The 20,182-nt window shown below is 36.5% G+C and overlaps 1 protein-coding gene across 5 annotated transcripts in view; it reads left to right on the top strand.

The window, feature by feature from the left end:
• EFNA5 (ephrin A5) overlaps window positions 1–20,182 on the top strand; it is a 213,680-nt gene that overhangs the window by 156,895 nt on the left and 36,603 nt on the right. For all 5 annotated transcript variants that reach the window (XM_068666701.1, XM_068666698.1, XM_068666700.1 and 2 more), the window contains one exon: window positions 17,691–17,983. In XM_068666701.1, coding sequence (XP_068522802.1) covers window positions 17,691–17,983 — 293 coding nt within the window. The remainder of the gene's footprint in view (window positions 1–17,690; window positions 17,984–20,182) is intronic.

The following is a 20,182-nucleotide window of genomic DNA, read 5'->3' as shown; positions in this document are numbered from 1 at the left end:
CTTTCAAGGGTCAGAGGCTAAAATATGGATGTGCTTGTTGCATATTTTGCTTGTCCCTTTAATAGACAGTTTGACACATTCTTTCAGTGAACTTTCTGGAAGACAAATAGCTCAAACTGGACAAAAGAGAAATTGCTCTCGTCAGGATTCCTGTACATGTAATTACCTTCAGGTGTCAAGTGTACATAGTGACTGCTGATTTTATTTTATTTTATTTTATTTTATTTTATTTTATTTTATTTTATTTTATTTTATTTTATTTTATTTTATTTTATTTTATTTTATTTTATTTTATTTTATTTTATTTTATTTTATTTTATTTTATTTTATTTTTCTGTTCAGACATTTATACGTTGTTGTGTAGCATTTAATTTTATTAACGTGGACATTCTTAAAGGGAGGACATAGAAGATCAGTTGTTTCAGACTTTGCTTTCCCTTATGAAATAGCTGATTTCACATTGTAGATAATTCTTTTGGAGACATGCTTTTGGTCTGCTTTTTTCAATCAGCCACGTGGAAGGATTCATAGATCTTCTTGCATGGCTTAAGCACTGAAAACTGCTCTTAAGCCTTTCCTCTTCTTATGCATGTGGATAGCTGGATCGTTAGGAAAAGCATAACTGTTTTGAGCTCCTTTGTTCCTTTGCTTTTAAGTTTTTTGTGCGTGATATGCTTAGCAGTTTTGGAAGATGTTAAATCAGCTAATGTACCATGGTGCAAAAACGTTGACAAGATGTGCTTCTTAAAATTACTAGCCTGGGAATGTAATTGTCAATACATATTACTCTGCATTCAAAGGAATACTCAATTTATTTATTTATTTATTTATTTATTTTACAGCAGTAAGCAACTAATGGAAGGATGACATTACTGTATTCAGGAAATGAAAAGTCTCAGAGTACAGAACAGTACCTAGAAAACATAGTATGAAACCTGTTTTGAATATGTCTTGAAGTTTCCTGATGATTGAGTATATAAATCCTATTCTGAAAAAAATGGGAGAGATGGTAGTCAGTTACATAAAAGAAAAAGGAAGTTTTATTGTGAAAGGCTGTATTTAAATAAAAATCAGTCAAAATACTGCTTCAAAAGATTTCAAAGCAACTGGTGTCATATGAAGCAGTTCTTGATAATTTAATTTAGCATTAGATAACCTTTTGTTCATCTGGGGACTGCTATTTTTTTTGTGTGTGTGATAAATTGGTTCTCCATTTCCAAGAAAATAGAATGCTGTAGATCAGCATTTATTTATTTTTTTTAGTCTATATATGAAAGCAATCTCAAAATGACAGAAGTAGAATGTTTAAGCTAATTATGAAGGGAATTATTCACTTTGTTCATATAGGAACCCCTTTAATATTAGGAAGAGTGGGTTAATGATATGATCTGGCTTTCAGTCTGCTGTGCATCTTCATCAAATAAACAACAACAAAAAGCCCTCGTTTGGCATTTTTGCCTAAAGGCTGCTGAGAGCTGATTATTCTTCTAATCAGAACCATCACAATCAGGGGAGGCAATTAGCTAGGTTAGGTCTCTGCTGATTTCTCTTGTGGCCCTAAGCATCAGATGGCCTTGAGCACTCTTGAATCCCATCAACAAGTATTTGAGTAATACCTGTTTTGCTCCACCTGTTGTCATTAAGACCTCTTTTCTTCTATTGAAGTGCTTGGTAGTGTGCATGCTTATTTAAATTACACTGTCATAAGAAGACATTAGCTATCCTTCAAAACATAAAACTTTCTAGGCTAGATGATAAAGAAAGAGTTTAAGCTTCTAGCGTGTAGTATAAAATAATAGATATTTTTATACACCATGTGCACCATGTTTCTGAGAGTGTATCTATTTCTGTATTTTTATCAATAATATTTATTTTCATATATAAAGCAAATATACTTAAACAGTCAGATATGTAATCAGATATTCAGCTTGGGCATGTCATGTGGTGAACCTTTGTGTTTGTAAATGGTAACATGCTCCTTCTCCCTGCAGTCTGCTCCAGTCATTAATTCTGTTTTTCCCGTAATTCTTGCACACAGACGATGCTGTTCTGCTTAGCTGGAGTTTATCTACCCGAGTGGTATACTTGATATCTGAATGAACTAAATATTATCATTTGTAGGCCTGAGTTTGTCGTATTCATCCCATGTATTTATGTGCTGAAACCAGGGAGTTGCTCCCTCATTTGCACTAGTTCAACAGAAGGGGAAACTTAATCCAGTAGGTCTTGGGAGGGTGGGGGATGGGTGAACGTTTTTGTCTACAGATCATGTATAACACAAGTAACTTCCAAGCTGTCACATAACCCTTCTCTACGGTGTTCTTAAGAACCCTTAGTGACTCAATAATGTTTTTCTTTCTTCAGTTTCTAGTCTCCTTTTGTACAGTGTGTGGTTTACTTATAATAAAAAATGAAACAAGCCCAATGTACATAAAATAGAAAAGGCACATTTAGCTTAAACCTACTACAGGCAAAGAAAACGTAGAGCACAGGTGATTGAGAGAGCGAGTCCCGCAAACCATCATTGAAGCACGCTAGTACTACTTGTATAAAGTTCATAGTATTTCTCCAGCATAAAAGTTGGTATGCAGTTAAGAGTTTGTTTTTTGTTTTTATTTTATTTTTTATTTTTTTTATTTGTCTTAATTGAATAGGAATTTTTGGATTTTACCTGCTTTGAAGAATTTAAATAATAATGTCAGTATTCAGTTCAGCAGACACAAAATCTAATTTTAAGGATATAAAAATAAGTGAAATAATGTTTACCCAATCAACCTCAACATAATAAGAAGTCATCTTCTCTGTTGTGCTGCACTGGAAATCATCTCCAAATTTCAGGTTGAAAAGTTTAAAATAACTGATTTCATGAAAGGAAGAACAGATTTCAATTAGCCTTAATGTAAGTTTTGTCATTTACAGTGTGCTAAAGTGAACAGATATTCCATACCCCGTGTGCATACCCCATGTGTTCCGAGTATGCACGCTTGAGCAGACTGTACATTTCTATGCAACACACATACATAACTGATACTAACCAGTGGAGCCGATTTAGTCCCTTGCTGTCTGGGTAGTTAATCAAGAGCATCATCTCAGCACATAAAAGTGAGAAAATTACATGGGTGAAGGGAATTAAGCTTTAATGTTTGAACACATAGGAATTAACGTGCTGCCATCTACGTTCAGATTACTGGTAAGATCAATGGTAGTGTATCGATAAAGTCTCAGGTCATTTTTTATCTCACTTAGTGAGGGGATAGTAGCGGTGATGTCATGACCTTCTAATGGACCAAAGAACCATATTTAAAATGTTAATCTTTTAAGACTTTTTTTCTTTTGTGCTATAAAAGGTGCTCACTCATTAAAGTAAAAGCTTTTTAACCCTTTCTCCTTGTGGATTAAGAGTCAAGTATTGAGCGTTAAGATATCTGTAGTTCAGTTTCCCGGAGATAGAATAATTAAATGAAAGTCATAAGAGGAATTACTGTAATAATATTGATAATGAATGATTCTCAGTATAAATTTATTCGTTATCGTGGTTCATATCATAAAATGCTGTGTTCACACATTCTTCTTTGGCTGAGGTAGTGTTCCTCTTACTTCAGCACAATAATGAATAATTTTAGACCACTATGTATATAATCCATGCAGATTCACTGCTTTGTTGAATGCTTTTCTGCACAGTTAGGCCCCAATTCAGGAAAACATTTAACTGTTTACCTGAATCCTTTGGCTTAGTCTGTGCTTAATGATAAAGAATCTGCTTAACTGTTGCCTTGAACAGAGTTGTTGATTAGAACAGAGAACCTTAATAGTCACATATCTGTAACCTTTTTGGAACTTTAGATGTCAGAATGTATTTTTTACAAGTTATAACTATGATTTAAATAGAGAATTAATACTCATGTGCTGTTACCCAGACCATTCTTGAATATAACAGAAGACCTCTTAACATATATTTAATGTATTCAAATAATCTGAGTCACCATACGTGCAGGTTATGGGTAGGGGGTAATACACACTGAAAGCAGAAGATGCTTGATCTAGAAAATGCTTGACAGAACTAGTTCATAAAGAAAAGCAAAACAACTGATAAAAAAAAAAAAAAAAAAAAAAAAAACACAACAAAACAAAACAGTAGAATGGCTTGATTCAGCAACTCATGAAAAGCAATCTGATAGCTTAGCTAGAGGCAATAATTTTGTGCTTTTTTGCAGTCTTACTGTAACCCAAGGCATTGTTAACCTTTTTTAAAGGAAAAACCTTTGTTTCTTCAGTGTAAAAGCTAAAGTAAAGACCGCTATATTTACACTACTGTCTTAATAAATCCTAACTTTACTGCTAATATGTTTAAAGAATATAATTCATCTTCTGGTGAACATATTTCATGTGCATAATAATTAACATTTTTTTTTCACTTATTTGATAAAGGGAAAAGTTACAAAAACAACAAAAAAAAATGACCTCCAGACATTCAGCATGTTTTTTCCAAGTTTGGTGAAGACCATAGCCTTAATTTAATTTTGCTCCTGGGACCTCGGACGGCATAATTTAGGAGATTTTTTGTTTGAAGGAAGGAAATGGAGGGCTCTACGGAGGTTTCTTGCCATGTGATAGGAAAAGCAGGTTTAAAACAAATTAGATTATGTTTGCTTCACTGTAAGAATTCTTGCAAAATACTTTCAGGGCATGATAACCTCTCAAGAACTGTAGAGAACTGGTTTGAGCATTAGAAGAGCATTCCTAAAGAAATGACCAGCTGATTATGAAGTATGTGTCCCTAAGACTGCAAGACAAGATGAACAATATAAAACTCTAAGCTATCTTTGAAGTGCAATAAAAGTCTTTTCAGGTGCGTAATTTTTGTTTGGAGTCAAAGCATACAAAATGAAAGGACAAATCTTGAGGTCTGTATTCTGTTTTAATCAATTGGGAAGCCTTCATTTATCTAGTCGTATGTGTCAGCCTTTTTGCAGAACTGGTGATGTCCATTTAAATCCAATTTTTAATATATTAATTTACAGAAGTGTTTTGATTAAAATCACAAACTGGTATTACAGAAATCAAAATATATTTTTTTTGAGGTGTTAATTTGTCTCTAAAAAAAGTCTTGTCACTGAGACGCTGACAGGGTGTACCCTTTCCTGACTGCAACAGGTAGCAAAGAAGAAAATAGTCAGTTGTTTAACATTTAAGCACTACTGTGCTTGGTTAGACACATTTTTAATCAGCTGTATCAGTTCTTGTAACTCTTATTCTAAACAATTCAACATCACAGATCATAAATCCTTTCCTACGTATGAAATTCAAGGTGTAAATTATATCTCTGGCAGAGACTGCCAGGTGTCAGGCTCCAAAAAGAAGAGGAGCAAGTACTAAGCTGTACAACTTAGTGCTGCAGAGTGTATTATGGAGAATTCCCAGAGTTCCCACAGGTTTGAAAGATGCTCAGACTGAAGAAGAAAAATGTATCATTCTCTGTTGAGTGTGCAGAGCCTGAACCTCTGATTATGCAGAGGATCCGGGGCAGTTGTAAGGATGTGCTGGGAAGGCATGACGATTTCTGGCATCCTCCACTGGCCAGTGCTGAGATCTGTTTGTTGGATTTAGTGGGCCTTTTGCTCAGGGACAGCAATGACTCCTGTCATTGCCGTCACATTGCGGGGGGCCAAAGCGGGCAGCAGAGTACAGTGTGAGAGTTAGCTGTGATACATGCCTAAAGACATGTATACATGCCTAAAGACATGCACCTAGATCAGGTGCAAGTGGAAGGATGAAATACTGCGTGGGAGGGCAGCACGGTGCCCACTGGGACAAAGCCAGAAGAGTTGAGGATTAAATTGGTTTGGGCTTGCATACATGTACATCTGGTATATCTGTATGTACCAGAAGAACAGAGTAGAAAACAGGCATATGGCAATGGAAGGAAATACTTCAGATAGGCCATGCCTATTTTGTAAACAATTTTATATTCATTTGTTTTACTTTATTGTAATGTACTTTGTTTCTTTATTCCTGAGCTAATACTTCAGCATAATTTTGACACGAAGAATTAGTTCATATGTTCAATAACTCATTTTAACACCTCTGGAACAATGCTAATGCTTTCCAATAGAAAATAATAGCTCTTGTCAGACCTGTGCAGTCTCTTCATCACACGTGCTTTGTGGTGTCTGTATAATAAGTAGGAATAACAAGAGAGGGCAAGGAAATAAACCTTTGGTTAAGTTTGTCTGTGATACACTCTGCTTCTTATCTTAAGCTTTAGTGTCTGTACCTCTAAAATAGTACTATGTTTTATGCAGACAAGGTCATCAGTCAGTTGTGAATGAAGCAATTTCACTACAGGTGGAAGATTGGAATTAGTTTAAGATTAATTTGGAATCACTTTTAGAAAAATGCAATAGGGAAATTAAGAGAATAGCTTAAGTTTTACCTCTCAGATTTTTTTGATTTATCTGAGAGCAATACATTTTATTCTCCCTCCCTATTTTTCTCTTATATGAATATTTAACCCATGAATATAAAAGTAAATGAACAGATTTTGCACCTTTTATCTAATTGAGATGTATGTATACATATTGAAAATTAATCTTGAAGAAATAAGAATTCTTGAATGCTGTAATGAGAGCTCCATAATAGAAAAAAAAAAAAAAAAGACTGTATTGATCCCTGTTTTCATTAATCTCATTAAGTTAAAAAAATATAATTGTTCCCCATAAGATTGTAATCTTTGTAATGTGTTAGATGCTTTACAGACTAATTGCCAGTTTATAGTTCAAAGCTTTTTGAATTGTATTTGTAAACATAGAAACCCATTTGGATCAGGAACTATCTTGTTCATACGACATAGATAGCTTAAGATAAATTTGTCTGGGGAAGTGTGGGGGGTGCTAGGGAGGACATTTTTAAGTCCTTTTGCTCATAGACTGTGTATAACAAGATTAAACCCAATGGAAATTTGGTAGTCTATGTGCGGTAAGTCTTTAGAAAAAATTACAGGATTGAAAAGAAAAAAACCCTAACAGTAATAACTGCTACTGGGTGCTGATGCAATCTGTAATCTAAAACTCCAGATGTTTATTCTTCTTTTAAAGTACAGTTTGTATAGTGTAAGAGAGAGACTAATGCGCAACAGTAACAGGAAGAAGGCTAAATTATTAGATTTCTCCATAAAACTTTCTGTAAAGAAAATATTTCGCCACTGGATCTGTTAAATAAACACAAGGCAATTGTGTAGCAAGAAATAAATTAATGGACTGAAGCCCACTTTCCTGATAGCAAATTGTTTGCAAATGTGTTTATGTACTTGTTAGCCATTCTAATGTTTTGTTGTTGTTCTTTTTGAATGTCATTCATGGTTATTCATCTAGGTTATCTAGGTATCTAGGTTAATCACCTAGATGTTATTCATCTAGGTTATTCGTGTTTGTGGCAAGTTGTGCTTTAATACCGGAATTTCTTGTTCTGTTTCTGGATCTGTTTGTTCTGTTATGTGATTTTCTTCACATTTTGCTCAGGCTATTTTATATTTCATCTGGATCCATTCCTTCTTTCTGTAGGATGTGGAATTATGACCATAGTATATTAACACATACAGAGTGTATTAAACATACGAATACTGTGAAACATTTGGGGTTTAAGTTTCTTCTCATATACCAAGATACGGTGGAATGAAGGGTTAAATGTTAGCAGTTACAAGTTATTAGGGTGTCTTGAGACTTCAAATTCTAAGCTGATCACACAACATTTGAAATTAACTTTGTTGAGGTATTGAGAGACTAATAATAAACAGGTATATCTTAACATTGGAGGAAAGCACTTCTAATACAAAAGCAACTGTAGGTGTATATGCAATGGATATGCACTTTTATGAAAATATGTGTTCTCAAATACCACCCATTTATTTACTAGTGCAAATGGATAGAGCTTTTTTTTTTTTTTTTTTTTTTTTTTCCCTTGGAATACTGAAGAGGTGGAGAGGTAATTTTATATGAGTTAGCCATCACTCTGCGATCTGCTTTTAATGTATTAGTAGGAAAATAAATCTGCAAGGCTGAGTTGTGTTACGCACCTTTCCTCATAGAAACAGACAGCAGTTACTTTCTATCATTTAGTGTGTTGGTCAACGTGCATGTTGTGCAAGTGTTCTTTTCTTTCATTTTGTGAGTGTGAGAAGCAAGACCTTTCTGCAGATAGAGCATTGTTCTCCATACCCATTAATAGATGTCAGCATATGCCTCAGGCAGGGTTAGTGAATACCAGTCACAGAATCACATTCCATCAAGGCTGATAGTCTGTGTCTTCTGGGCGAGACACATGGTCAACATATGTTAGAAAGCTCCAGTCTGGACTCTTTAGTTGTACACATACCTATTTTTTTTTTTTTTAATAATTTAAACTATGAAAAGGTTATTTTCTCACAAATCTGGCTGCGCAAAAAGTGGGTGTTAGTGCCTCAGACATAATGGAAGATTTTCTTGCTTATTTTAAAAAGGTGGATTTCCTAACAAATTAGCAACCTACAGTTTTTCTGGCATTGGACAGAGATAGTTGAGATGGGTTTTGTATTTTCAAGCATGAATATGGCATAAAAGATGAAGCTGATACCTTGGAAGTTGTTAGTGTCTGAAGTAGACAAACGTAGGGTCATGTGTGGATGGTATTGATGACTACATCTAAAGAATATGTGGGTAGTAGTTACCAGATCTCCTCAGTGCACCTCAGATAAAGTTGGATAAATGTTTCTGTTGGACTCCAGAATAGTATTACTGGGTAGAAATAATGTGAACCCAAATAATGAGCTTGTGCCCATAATTAAACAGAAGGAGACTTTTATTCATTGTGGACAGAGGCTCCACACATTCAGGCTGACTTCAGGTGCTTGGGTGTGGTACCCTTCAGATTATGTTACTTGGGGCTTCAACACTGAAGCTTATCCTGTGAGTCTAAGTGATGCCTTTGACAGAGTAATAACTCTTCCTTTACCCACCTCTCCCTCCTTCTCTCTTCATCCATCTCAGCAAGTTAAATGCCCTCAGCAATGGAAAATCAATAGCCAGGTACAGTCTGTAGTCATGGGGATTAAAGCTATCAAAGCTGGGACAGCTGAGAATGAGAGCCTGACCTCCTTGGGATCAATGCTGTGACATGCTGTACCCCTTGCCACCCTTATCATCCATGGCACGACTGTGCCACTGAAGCCTCCAGGCTTCTCTTCAGAAGTTACAGAAAAACAGAAATTCTGAGGGATCAGGCAAAGGTTGTGTATGCAAGCTTTGAACCAAAGTCCTTTTACAAATGCAGAGTCTGAGGAAAGTTTTAATAAATGGAATGAAAAATGTCCAGCTTATCGATTAGTTGGTTCAGAATGATGGGAAGTTAAGTGGGTGAGGGTGTTGCAGTAGTTGAGAATCTCTGGAGTACTCTCAGATTTATAGGTGGGAAATAAATGTTGATTTGTTTATTTCCCCCCTCCTTCATATCCACTCAGGGAAGAGCAATTAGTTTCTATTTTTTAATGTTTGCATTATCACTGAACATATATCTTTCTGCAGTGCCAGCTATAAAAAGTCAATATAGGACCCAGCTGTACAAATAAACACAGTTATGAGTGTAAGGAGGAAATTATTAACAGTAAGTGAAGTAAACACATTTTTGAACAATTTATTCCTTAAAGAGCTTTTAAAGAATAAAAATAAATAAAAGTGGGTCTGTACTTATACATTTGATGCCATTGGTAACTTAGGACACAACTGAAATTTGAAAACAAGGTATTTCAAGTGTTTCATGTTAATAGAATTAACACAATATATGTCACTGAGAAAACTCTTACATTTAAAATAAAATATATCCATTTCCCATTCAAACCTCCTCCTTTCCTCCTGCGTTTTACAGTCTTTTTGCCACGATTCTGTTTATAGAAACCTCCTCCTTTCAGATGCAGACCTTCTTCTTTTTGCCTTTTTTCTTCTATTTTAGTCAAGTCATGTTAGTTTCAACAGTCAGGTTTTATTTTTTTAAGAAAGTGGAGATGGTATATTATATAATAGTATATATTATATATGTATAATAATATATGGATATGTATGTATATATAAACTTTTTCCAGAAAGTTAAAGACTTTTAGTAGACTGGTTTTGATGAGATTTCTTAGTTCTGGAAGTTAATAGGATTGAAAGGTTCTAAATGGTCAGCTACAGGCTAGCCTTCCACAGGGGAAATGAAGTTCCAGACAGTGAAGCTCCAGCACTCACCTTACCGTACCAATGTTATAAACTTTGGCCTATCATATCCAAGGAGAATTTCCAGATCAATTGGCTATGAAGGGGCTGGTGCTTCTGACATTTCAAAAGGTCTAGTCTTTGCATCAGCACAGAATAAAAATAATTGCCATGAGGTTGGTATTTTTTGGTGATTTTTTTTTTTTCTGGTTTGGCCAAACATTTTTGTATCCTTCATAGCTGTGTGGTGCTTAACAAGTTCTTTTCTTTAAAAGCCTCAATGCCAGTTGAAGATGATTTGTTTCATATTTCTTCCCATGTCTGTTCCCTACAGGGGAAGTAACGTGTCTCATTTAAAAAGGCAGTAGAAATTACCAGATAGGATGGCAACTGATCAGAATCCTGTTATTCAGCAAGAAGGAAAACCATCCCTCTCAATAAGAAAACACAATGTCTCTCTTGTACCACTGGCTGATAAGAAGGGACAAGGGCATGAGATCCCGTGGGGAAGCAAGTCATGTGATGACGGTGCTTTTCTCATGAAGCCCAGCTTAACACTATTCTGCTCTTTCTAATTTGCGTTTGTTTAGGATATTTGGTTTTCGGTTCAATCCAAGCAGTGTGAAAATCTGCCAGGCAGGGAATGGACATAGCAGGAACAAAAGGGGAAGTTAGATCTCCAACAGATAGTTATGGGGTGAATCTCATAGCAATCACTCAGCTCTTTTGAGAAATGTGATAGGCTCTTGCAACTGTCTGTGAGACAGTAATTGGGAGTCTGATGAAGTCTGTCAAGTGCAGGAGCCTGATTCTGCTCAGCTGTGTAATTGTGATGGAAGGGAGCCAGCCAAAGGCAGAGACCTGGGTGCAACCTTTTGGGAGACTTGTTCCGGCACAGTGGGTGGGAAAGTAAAACGAAGGTTGCAAATAATAAGTTTCTCTGCCTGATTGATAATGAACTAGTAATAAGTGGCCTTATTATAGTAATAAGTTTCCCATGGAAGCCCAATGATTGCAGAGAAGCTTTAGCTGAGTGCGTGTGACCACATCTTATTTTGATCAGCTGTAGCACAGCAAAGCTGGGTAATTATCATAATCTAACAATTAGCCTGGCATCCTTTCCCAGTGTTTAATTACTCCAATAAATGGTAATTGAATAGAGAACTTAATGACAAGAGAATAAGTTTCTTTCTACATTGTGTACTTAACTTGCAGTCTTGTCTAGGCATAATTTTTGAATGCTGTTTTTTTTTTTTGAACAGTCTTGATTAGTTATTTCTCTGTCATTTTGTCAGTGTTTCACTTCCTACAGAGGCTCTTTTCATGGTATTTTGAGCTTGTCTTAACTTGTGAAACTGTAACCTAAGGACCAAAAGGTCACAGACAGCTCCTTCGCAATAGCTGTTGGTTTTTTTTTGTTGTTGTTGTTGTTGTTTTTTTCTTTTCTTTTTTTTTTTTTTTTTTCCTGTTTGCTTGCTCAGGGTGGTAATATCCTGCTAGAGATCTAAAATGTCACTGGTTAGTAAACCCATTTCTCTTAGCATCTGGGAGATGTTGAATTTTCTTTTGGTTAGAATAGAGCTGAAATTAAAATCACTCTTTGATTACTTCATTGTTTGTGCATCAGAATCATTGTTGATGTCAGCAGAGCTATGGGAACAGAGTTTATTAAATGTTGTGACAAAGCCAGTGAAAAGAACAGAAGAGCATTAAAGAGGTTATTTTTGCATACCACAGAAATAGCATCTTTAAAATTATCTGCAGTAAAATGGTGCACTTAATCCCACAACCCCTCAGATAATTAACAGCCACAAGATTTTCCCCATCACACACAGCAGCTTTAACTTAGTTGAAATGAGAGGGCTTGGGCTGTCTAAAAGAAGAAAGAATAACAAGGCACAAGTTACCCTGCTGTGTTACAGTCACAGCACGTGAGTAGAGTTTGCGATGGAGTAATGCACTATGCGTGCCACCTAAACAGACTCAAAAAATGTGAGTGAAATGTGTAGATAGTAAATAGGTGACATTACCAAATTCCAAGAGCAATAAAATGTTGTTTTAAATGACATTAAAGTTTTGCAGAAAATGTTTGTGTTTTGTGTATTATTGCATATACAAATACCTACTTTGTACTAGTCTCTGCATTGTATATACATGATACCTACTTTATACTCCCAACTCCAATACTAATAAATTATCCAAGTGGTTTCATAACTAGCTAACAAAAATAAACTGAATTTTCAACCTATTTCAATATTTTTCTGGTTGAAGCTTTTTCTGTGGTTATAGTAGCACTTGTGGAAAATGTTTCTGTCATGTAGCATTTAATGGCAGTTCAGCCTTTTTTGGGACACTTACAGGATATCTCCTCGCTTCTTTTTGCATGATACATATAGGAATATACTTTTCTCTGAGAACTGTCTGCTTAAATTTATTTAAAATTTGCTGAGTGGCCAAAAAAATAAAAATAAGGATCTAAGTGACCAGCAGTTGCAGGGGTGTGCATGTGTGCTGCTCAGAGAAGCCTTCTTTCCTTTGGAAAAGAACAAGTATCTTTTTGCTGTGTTCTGAAAACTATGGCTAATTATGGTTTGCAAAGAATAATTCTATTTATTGAATTTTGTTGATGTTGCTTTGCATTTTAGATCATCATTTGAGAGCAGGGCAACTGGTATAAGACATTCAGCTGTAGCAGTGTCCTTTGTTTGTTGGTGTTCCAGGCAGCAGAATCTGGGCCATTTGTATCTGATCATTTCTGATGCCAGACTCGAAGACCAGAATTTCATAATTCATAGTTAAAGCAGTATTTTATTTTATTTTATTTCAGTTTCACAATGAAGCCTTACTGCATGCATTTGATAGAACAGGCTCAAAATAAAGAAAGGTTGATAAAGTAAAAAGAAAATTTTCCAGTACACTTATCTTGAAGTAGAGCATCTGGCATGTCGATTTTACAGGAAGGATGATAGAATATAACTAATAAGATTTTTATGGGAAGCAAAAAGCAGGAGCTATTGCAATTTTTTATCTATCTAAATGATAATGGGCAATTAGTGTTATTTGTGCTGTTTTTAAACTGGATTTTTTATAGTGTTTATTGCAAAAAAGAAAGGAAGAAAGGAACAAAACCCAACAAACAAAACTGTTGTTGCATTCTAAATATCTATTTAAATAAATCGTCACTTGTTTCAGTGACCAGCAAAGCTATTAAATTCAAAATGAGTCACATATGCTTCAGAACTTCAAATTATGAAGAGAAGTGTGCATACAGATTGTGTATTCACTTCCATTAATGGATAAACAGAATATAGAAGATAAAATTACTTTGAAAATGTTTTGCTAGTCTTACAGTTCTCCAATTAAAATTACTGTGAATTTCTTTCTTTGCATTGTGAATACCTGGGTAGTTGTGCAGTGGCATTTGAGCCCAGAAACATTCACAGGGACGGTCTTTGCTAGAAGTTGTGTGCAAGTTTTGCATAGCAAGCTGATGGTTTGTTGGTTATGGTAATGTTTAGGTTTATAAACTACTTAACTATCTGTCTCTGTCTTGAAAATAGCTTTCATAGCCCTACTGCTTAATAGATAGCCTTGTACTATGCAAGTTTCCAAGACACTGTTTGAATGCCACCTGGCACAAAACAAAGGTTAATTATGTTTGAAGAATAACTGTGTTTTTCTGTGTGTAAGGCAGAGTCCAGGGAGACAAATGGCAGTATTTGTGAGAAGATCTGCAGACCCTGAGTTTTGGGGAAGCTTTTTTGGTTGGTTTCCACCACACCATTGTATTTTGTTATGCAAAATCTAGATAAGATTTTTTTTTTTTTTAATAATATTATTATTATTCATAGTAGAAGCTATAAAGTTCACTTTGTAGTGAACTTTACTATAGTTCACTTTGTTCCGGAAGTGCACAGGGGTCCAGAATGAATCTCCTAGGACATGATGAAAACCTAACTGAGGAAAAGAAAAGGAAAGTCAGTAGTATTGCTAGAGACATGTTGAAAAATAAGCTTTGCATTGTATGTTGAAAGAGATTTGAAAAAAGGAAGGAATTCATTATTATTATATACAGTCAGTAGGAAGTCTTGTTCCTGTCATCTCTCCAAATATATCTGTAAACAGATCCCACCTTCCCTTTACGTGTTGTGCTCTTTGATACATGTGCGTGGCTAAACACTGATAAATACTTTCATTTGAAGTGGAACTTTGGTTTCACTCCCATACCTGACTTTACACTACTACTAAGATGCGTTCCATTATAAACAGTAAGTGTTTTCCTTCTGGATTTGGTTTAAAATTCTTGCAAAAGTGTTTCTGGAATGTTTTCCCTTTAAGGGCTTTGAGGAGTATGAGCTTATGAATTCTAGTGTGAGTTACCCATGGCCACCCTTGTGCCTTCCTGCTCATGTCAGAAGCCTTTTTGGTTTCTCTTCAGGAAGATAACGCTTTGTAATTGTAGAAGCAGGAACTCTCTCAGTGTTCACTCCAACACGCACAATGCAGATTTTGTAGCCTCTTTAGGAAAAACAAAATTTGTTCTACATCTGTTAAGTACTCATGCTGAGTCTTTGATTACTGAGTTCTTTAAGACATTACAAGAGAATAAATAAATAAATACCTGCTTTCTGCTTCTTGGTTGGCTAATAACCTCTTCTCAGTATTGCTGTTGCTCTACAGAGTGAAGAGACTTTGCTCAGAGACGCTTAATAAAATACCTTGGTACATGTTTTCCCTGGAGCACATTCACTGCTGTGCCAGCAATATCAGCTAAGATCAGCCAGTTCAGATCACTTAAAATACACACAGTCTTCCTCTGTTTTTAGAGGCATGAATACAAATACATGCAGGCTGCCTCTGATGTCTGTGGGTTGAAAGTAGTGGCAGAACAGGGGAGAGAGAGTGATGAGGGAGGGAAGGGTAGCAGGATGAAAGGTATGTAGCTGAGTACTTGGGCCTCAGGCTGGCTCTGCAGCCAATGCTTGCTTCTTGCTCCTGTGTCCATCTGTGCTTGGCTGGCCAAGGGCATCCTGGGACGCTCAGCTGGTTCAGCACTTGGGTAAGCAGAAATCAGAATGAACCTGTGGCCAAAGGGGATGGTTGTGTTGTGGTTTTGTTTGTTGAACAGGAATACAAGAGGGGACCTTGCCCAAAGGGTGTCAGGTGAGCTCCTTGTGTGCAGTGCTTGGAGCACAGGTCACTGTTGCAGATTTCAGGTTTGATTTCCTTGCAAACTTGGATTTAAGGTGAGATCACAAATTCAGTCTCTGTGTGTTTATAATATCCAATTGCGTGGTCAGATTCACCCTTTCAAACTCAGCCATTCACAGTATAGAGTCCGTCTGCCTGTAGTCTCGTAGTTAAAGGAGAGGAATAGCTGCTCCTGGAGTGAGATCTGTCTCACCCCAGTGCAAGCTGGGCCGAAATAGGTCAGATGAATTGGACTCGAAGTCCCTATTCTCTCCATTGACTTAAAGGGAGTCTGGAAAAGCAATTTGCATGAGGTTATTTTTATTGTTAAACTCCAGTGTTAAGGAAACCAGTCTGATTCTGAATGTCTACAGTTACTTACATCTAGTTCTTAGTCTTAGTTCGGAACGCTTGTGGTTTCTGTCAAAAAACATGATTAAGCATTATTGTGAAGGCAGAAGCTGGTCTGAGAGGTGGGATTGAGAATAAGAAACCTGCAAATTTAAAATAAATGTACATATGCACATATTTATTAATTACCAGTTTAGTTACTAGTTACAAAATCAAATTAAAAATGTAATTAAAAAAATGCAACCAAAACAAAAACAGTTATCATTGCTAGAATAAAGCCTTCTAGTTTTTAAAATAGATATTTGTTTTTGTTACTAGTAAGAAATGGTGTACTGTTAACTGATACAGAGAACAGGCACCAGTTTCAAAACAGTACATTTTTGCAAGTGTGTTAAGACAGTATCTGTTTGTGTGACAGGTTTTGAAAGCAGTGGAGTACAAAATACATTTTTAACTAATGATTTAGATAAATGTGAATTTTCCTGAAAAAAATGTGTTTAAGAAAAGAAAGACTTCTTGTTTCAGAATGGAACTCTTGAGTCTGTGCACTGGCTGAAATTATACAGATATATCATGCCTTGATGCGTGTTCAATTTTTTTCTGTTAAAAAGCTATTTTATTGAAGCTAAATTATTGTAGGGATATGAAAAGGTATAGTATGCTCTGAATTTATCCTTGGAGGGCCAGCAGATCATTGCTTTTTCTCTGAAATTAGATAGAAGGCTCCAGATGGCAGATTTCAAGCCCATCAGGTGTTTAAAATATGCCCCTCAGCTAAAAAGAAGTATTATAGTTAAATCTGTCATGGCCTTTTTATTGCTGTGTGGTACACTTGACAACTGCAGCCGCGAAAGAGAGGAACTACAAGTAGCCCAGTTGCCTGATGTGGAGCAGGTCAGTGGTTGGTTTCTTTGGCAGCCCCAGGGAGTTTGATAGACGTACAGACCTGCTTTATGGAATCATTAAATCCATCACAGTATAAGCTCCCATGGAAGCAGTGAATTTGTTCCCATAGTTTCTTCCAGATTCTACGTCAGGCATTAGAAGAGTAACGTATGGGAAACATGGAGGGAGGGAAAAAGAACACATACACATCCCCAACAAAACAAAAATCCCACGCCTCTGAGGACTCCTCAGTAATAGTAATAATAATAAAGTGCATCTGGGCTGGGGCCTTGTGCTGCATTTCTCAGCTGGCATTTATTCAGACCTGTCACCTTAGGCTGAGAGCTGATAATTCGTATCCCAGAATCCTTTTATCTGAGCAGAGCAATGTCTCCAGTATGTACTTCTGGCAAAGGAGTTGTAGTGCTTTTCAAATATCTTTAAAAAGCGATACAGGGTTTTCTTTGCGTCTTGACAAACTGCTGCTAATCATGAAGAAAGTAAACCTGTTTGTGCTCTTGCAGTAACTGTAAGTTCTTATAGTCAAGTCGGCTTTTAATACAGGGGTGACTACTGCCTGATTTACAGAAAAGAGCATGCCTGGGTTGCTTATTTTTCTGCACATGTAGATGTTTATATAGGCACTGGTATGGGGAGGCTAATACAGTTTTGGCTTCTTTGTTTCTTCTTTCTTCTCCCTCCAATTTAATAAATATAAATAAATAAACAAAAAGCAGAGACTTTGTTTATTCAATAAAGACATAGGGAGAGATAGTCTATGACTTGGTGTGAGTTAGCAAGAGACAACTCATTTTGTCAGAAAAAAAGAACAAACCTTTATCCAGAAAGTCACATAACTGTAGTCCTGCACAAGCAGTCTCTGATAGCTCTGGTGAATATTAAGGGTTAGTTTCGAGAGTGAATGTGCATGGCTAGAGTGAAATGAAATGACATTACTGATGCCCCCTTTACGAGAACATTATCCTGCAACAAGGTCATCCTGCATTAACTGTGCTTATGTCTCAACTCTTTCTTTGATTTCAGATTCCAGCAGGGTGACTACCACATCGACGTGTGCATCAATGACTACCTGGATGTGTTCTGCCCTCACTATGAAGATTCAGTGCCAGAAGATAAGACCGAACGCTATGTTCTGTACATGGTGAACTTTGACGGCTACAGCTCCTGTGATCACACCTCCAAAGGGTTCAAGAGGTGGGAGTGTAATCGGCCACACTCCCCGAATGGACCGCTGAAGTTCTCAGAAAAATTCCAGCTCTTCACGCCCTTCTCACTAGGATTTGAGTTCAGGCCAGGCCGGGAGTATTTCTACATCTGTGAGTATATGGAGATTTACCGTTGTTGCCTAGCAAGTGCAAGAAACCTAGCTAATTTTTCACCTATGCTCTGTGGAAATGCATAGGGCCAATGCAGATGTTTTACAGTGAACATAGGCTTAACTATCCCCAGATACATTAGCTAGGAATCTAGCTAGTGGAAATGAGATTAAATCACAGCTTCTTTTCTCACATGAAATAGCATGTCAGCCTGTTCGCTGAACCGTGGCTGACTTTTAAAGCAAAACGGACTGCTACGTTTATTGCAACACACTGAAGTGGAGGAGGCGAGAAAGGAAGGGTGGAAGCTCTCCCCAGATATGGGGAAAAATAGCTTGTGTGTGAAATTCCAGGATATTTTTATTTGCCCAGTTTCAGTATTCTTATCTCTGTTTTTCTTAATTGCTCACTCTAAGTATTCTTGTCTTTGTTTATCATCCAGGGAAAGTCAGGTCTCTGATTTCTGAGCAGTATACCTGCCCATGTCCAGCAGTATTCAAAACCGTAACTCCTCGTGGCAAGCACTCCTAGTATCAAGCCACATGTTGCCTTTTGCTTCCTTCCTTCTCATTCTGCCGTATTCTCGTAGCAGCGGTTTCAGGCAGCGTGGAGCATGTGGGGTGCCGTGGGACAGGGGGGGATGACGCCGATGCCCCTCGCCCTGTGCTGTACTGCGGCAGTGCCTTGCACTGCCAGCCTGCGCCTGCACCTGCACCTGGGGGAGCTCAGAGCCCGCTGGGGTTTTGCTTTGTTTGGTTGATCCCCCAACACAGATCTCATCTCATCATTTTGTTTTGGACCTGAATCTTCTGCTTCCTAACAGGTTGTGACGGTTTCAGTAGCATTTTTTTTTGGTAGTTTTTAGTGTTCAGCTAGAGAGCTGAAAGCTTTAGGCAGACTGTAGGTCCCAATAAATATTGCCTTTATATGTGTGGTTGGCCTTTTTGCTGTGAAACAGACCTTCCACCTCATTTCACCAGAGAAACTCAGTATGTATGATCCCTGCTTTTCAGCCTCATTTGTTCAGCATTGAGGTTTTTCCTTTTACTTTCTAAATCTACAGGGAAATGCGTTCCTAGTGGACTGTTTTTAATTCGTTCCTTTTTCTTCCCGCAAATAAAATCTTTTAATGGGTGGCATTTGAGTGGCAGAAGAACAGTGCCTTGTTCTTGTGCTGAAGCATAATAATAATAATAATAATAAAAATAAATGGCTGACAGTAATACTGCTTACAATTTTAAATATGGTGATGTTTTGTAATATGATGATATGAAGTCATGTAAAGTCTTGATGCCATTTCAGATTTTGCAGCTAACTAAGAAATTAGGATTATGGAGATAATGTTCTAGGATAAATAAATCTATACTGTGTGTGCCTATTCTTACTCACATAACTTCCTCTTAACTTAAACAGGGGTTTTGTATTGTTCAAAATTCTAATATTGGACCTCATGTAAACACTGGATTTTGTGGTTTTGTGTGTTTGCTTGTTTTATTTTTAAATCAGTTTCTCATTATTATCATTAAAACAAGCAGACATACTCAATATAAGGAATGAAATCTCTTTACCATCATGTGTTTGCAATAAAATGTAGAAGAGTTGTGACAGCAGTACCTGCAAGCATAAAAAAAAAAAGAAATCCATATTGATTTTCTAAAATAAAAAAAAAAAGGATGCAGAAATGTTTTATAAAGGTTAAAATCAAACAAGAAGGTAAAGAAAAGAAAAAAAGAAAAGAGAGAGAAATCTCAGCTTGGTCTATCTAGCTAACAGCTTCATTGTTAGAATATACAAAATCCATTGAACTCTCAAGCAAGACATTATTATTCAAATACACCAGGGTGCTTATGCCTGGTTTTCCTCGTTTCTGGTTAAATTCAATATTTCGCTAAAAATCATTATGTATCTTCTATAACATTCATTTAACTGACTCATTTAACTGTCAAGGGCTCCCTTCAAAATAATTGCTCCAAAGTGCTTTAAAATATGAAGAGCTTTATGATATTCAACTGAGTTTAGATGGAATTATTTTTTTAATGAAAGGTAAAATAGCAAAAAATTAGCAGTAAAGAGGTGTTCATTTACTTGTAGCTTATTGGCCTGGTATTCACTGAAATTAATTTTTTAGCCATGTTTCAGAGACACAAAGGCATTTTTCCTCCTTTTCTCTATTGTAAGTATTTTCCCCTTTTAGCCTTT

Source organism: Anas acuta, chromosome Z (assembly GCF_963932015.1).
Source record: "Anas acuta chromosome Z, bAnaAcu1.1, whole genome shotgun sequence".
NCBI lineage: Eukaryota > Metazoa > Chordata > Aves > Anseriformes > Anatidae > Anas > Anas acuta.
The sequence above is the reverse complement of the archived record's forward strand: the minus strand, read 5'-3'. Positions and strand labels throughout refer to the sequence as shown.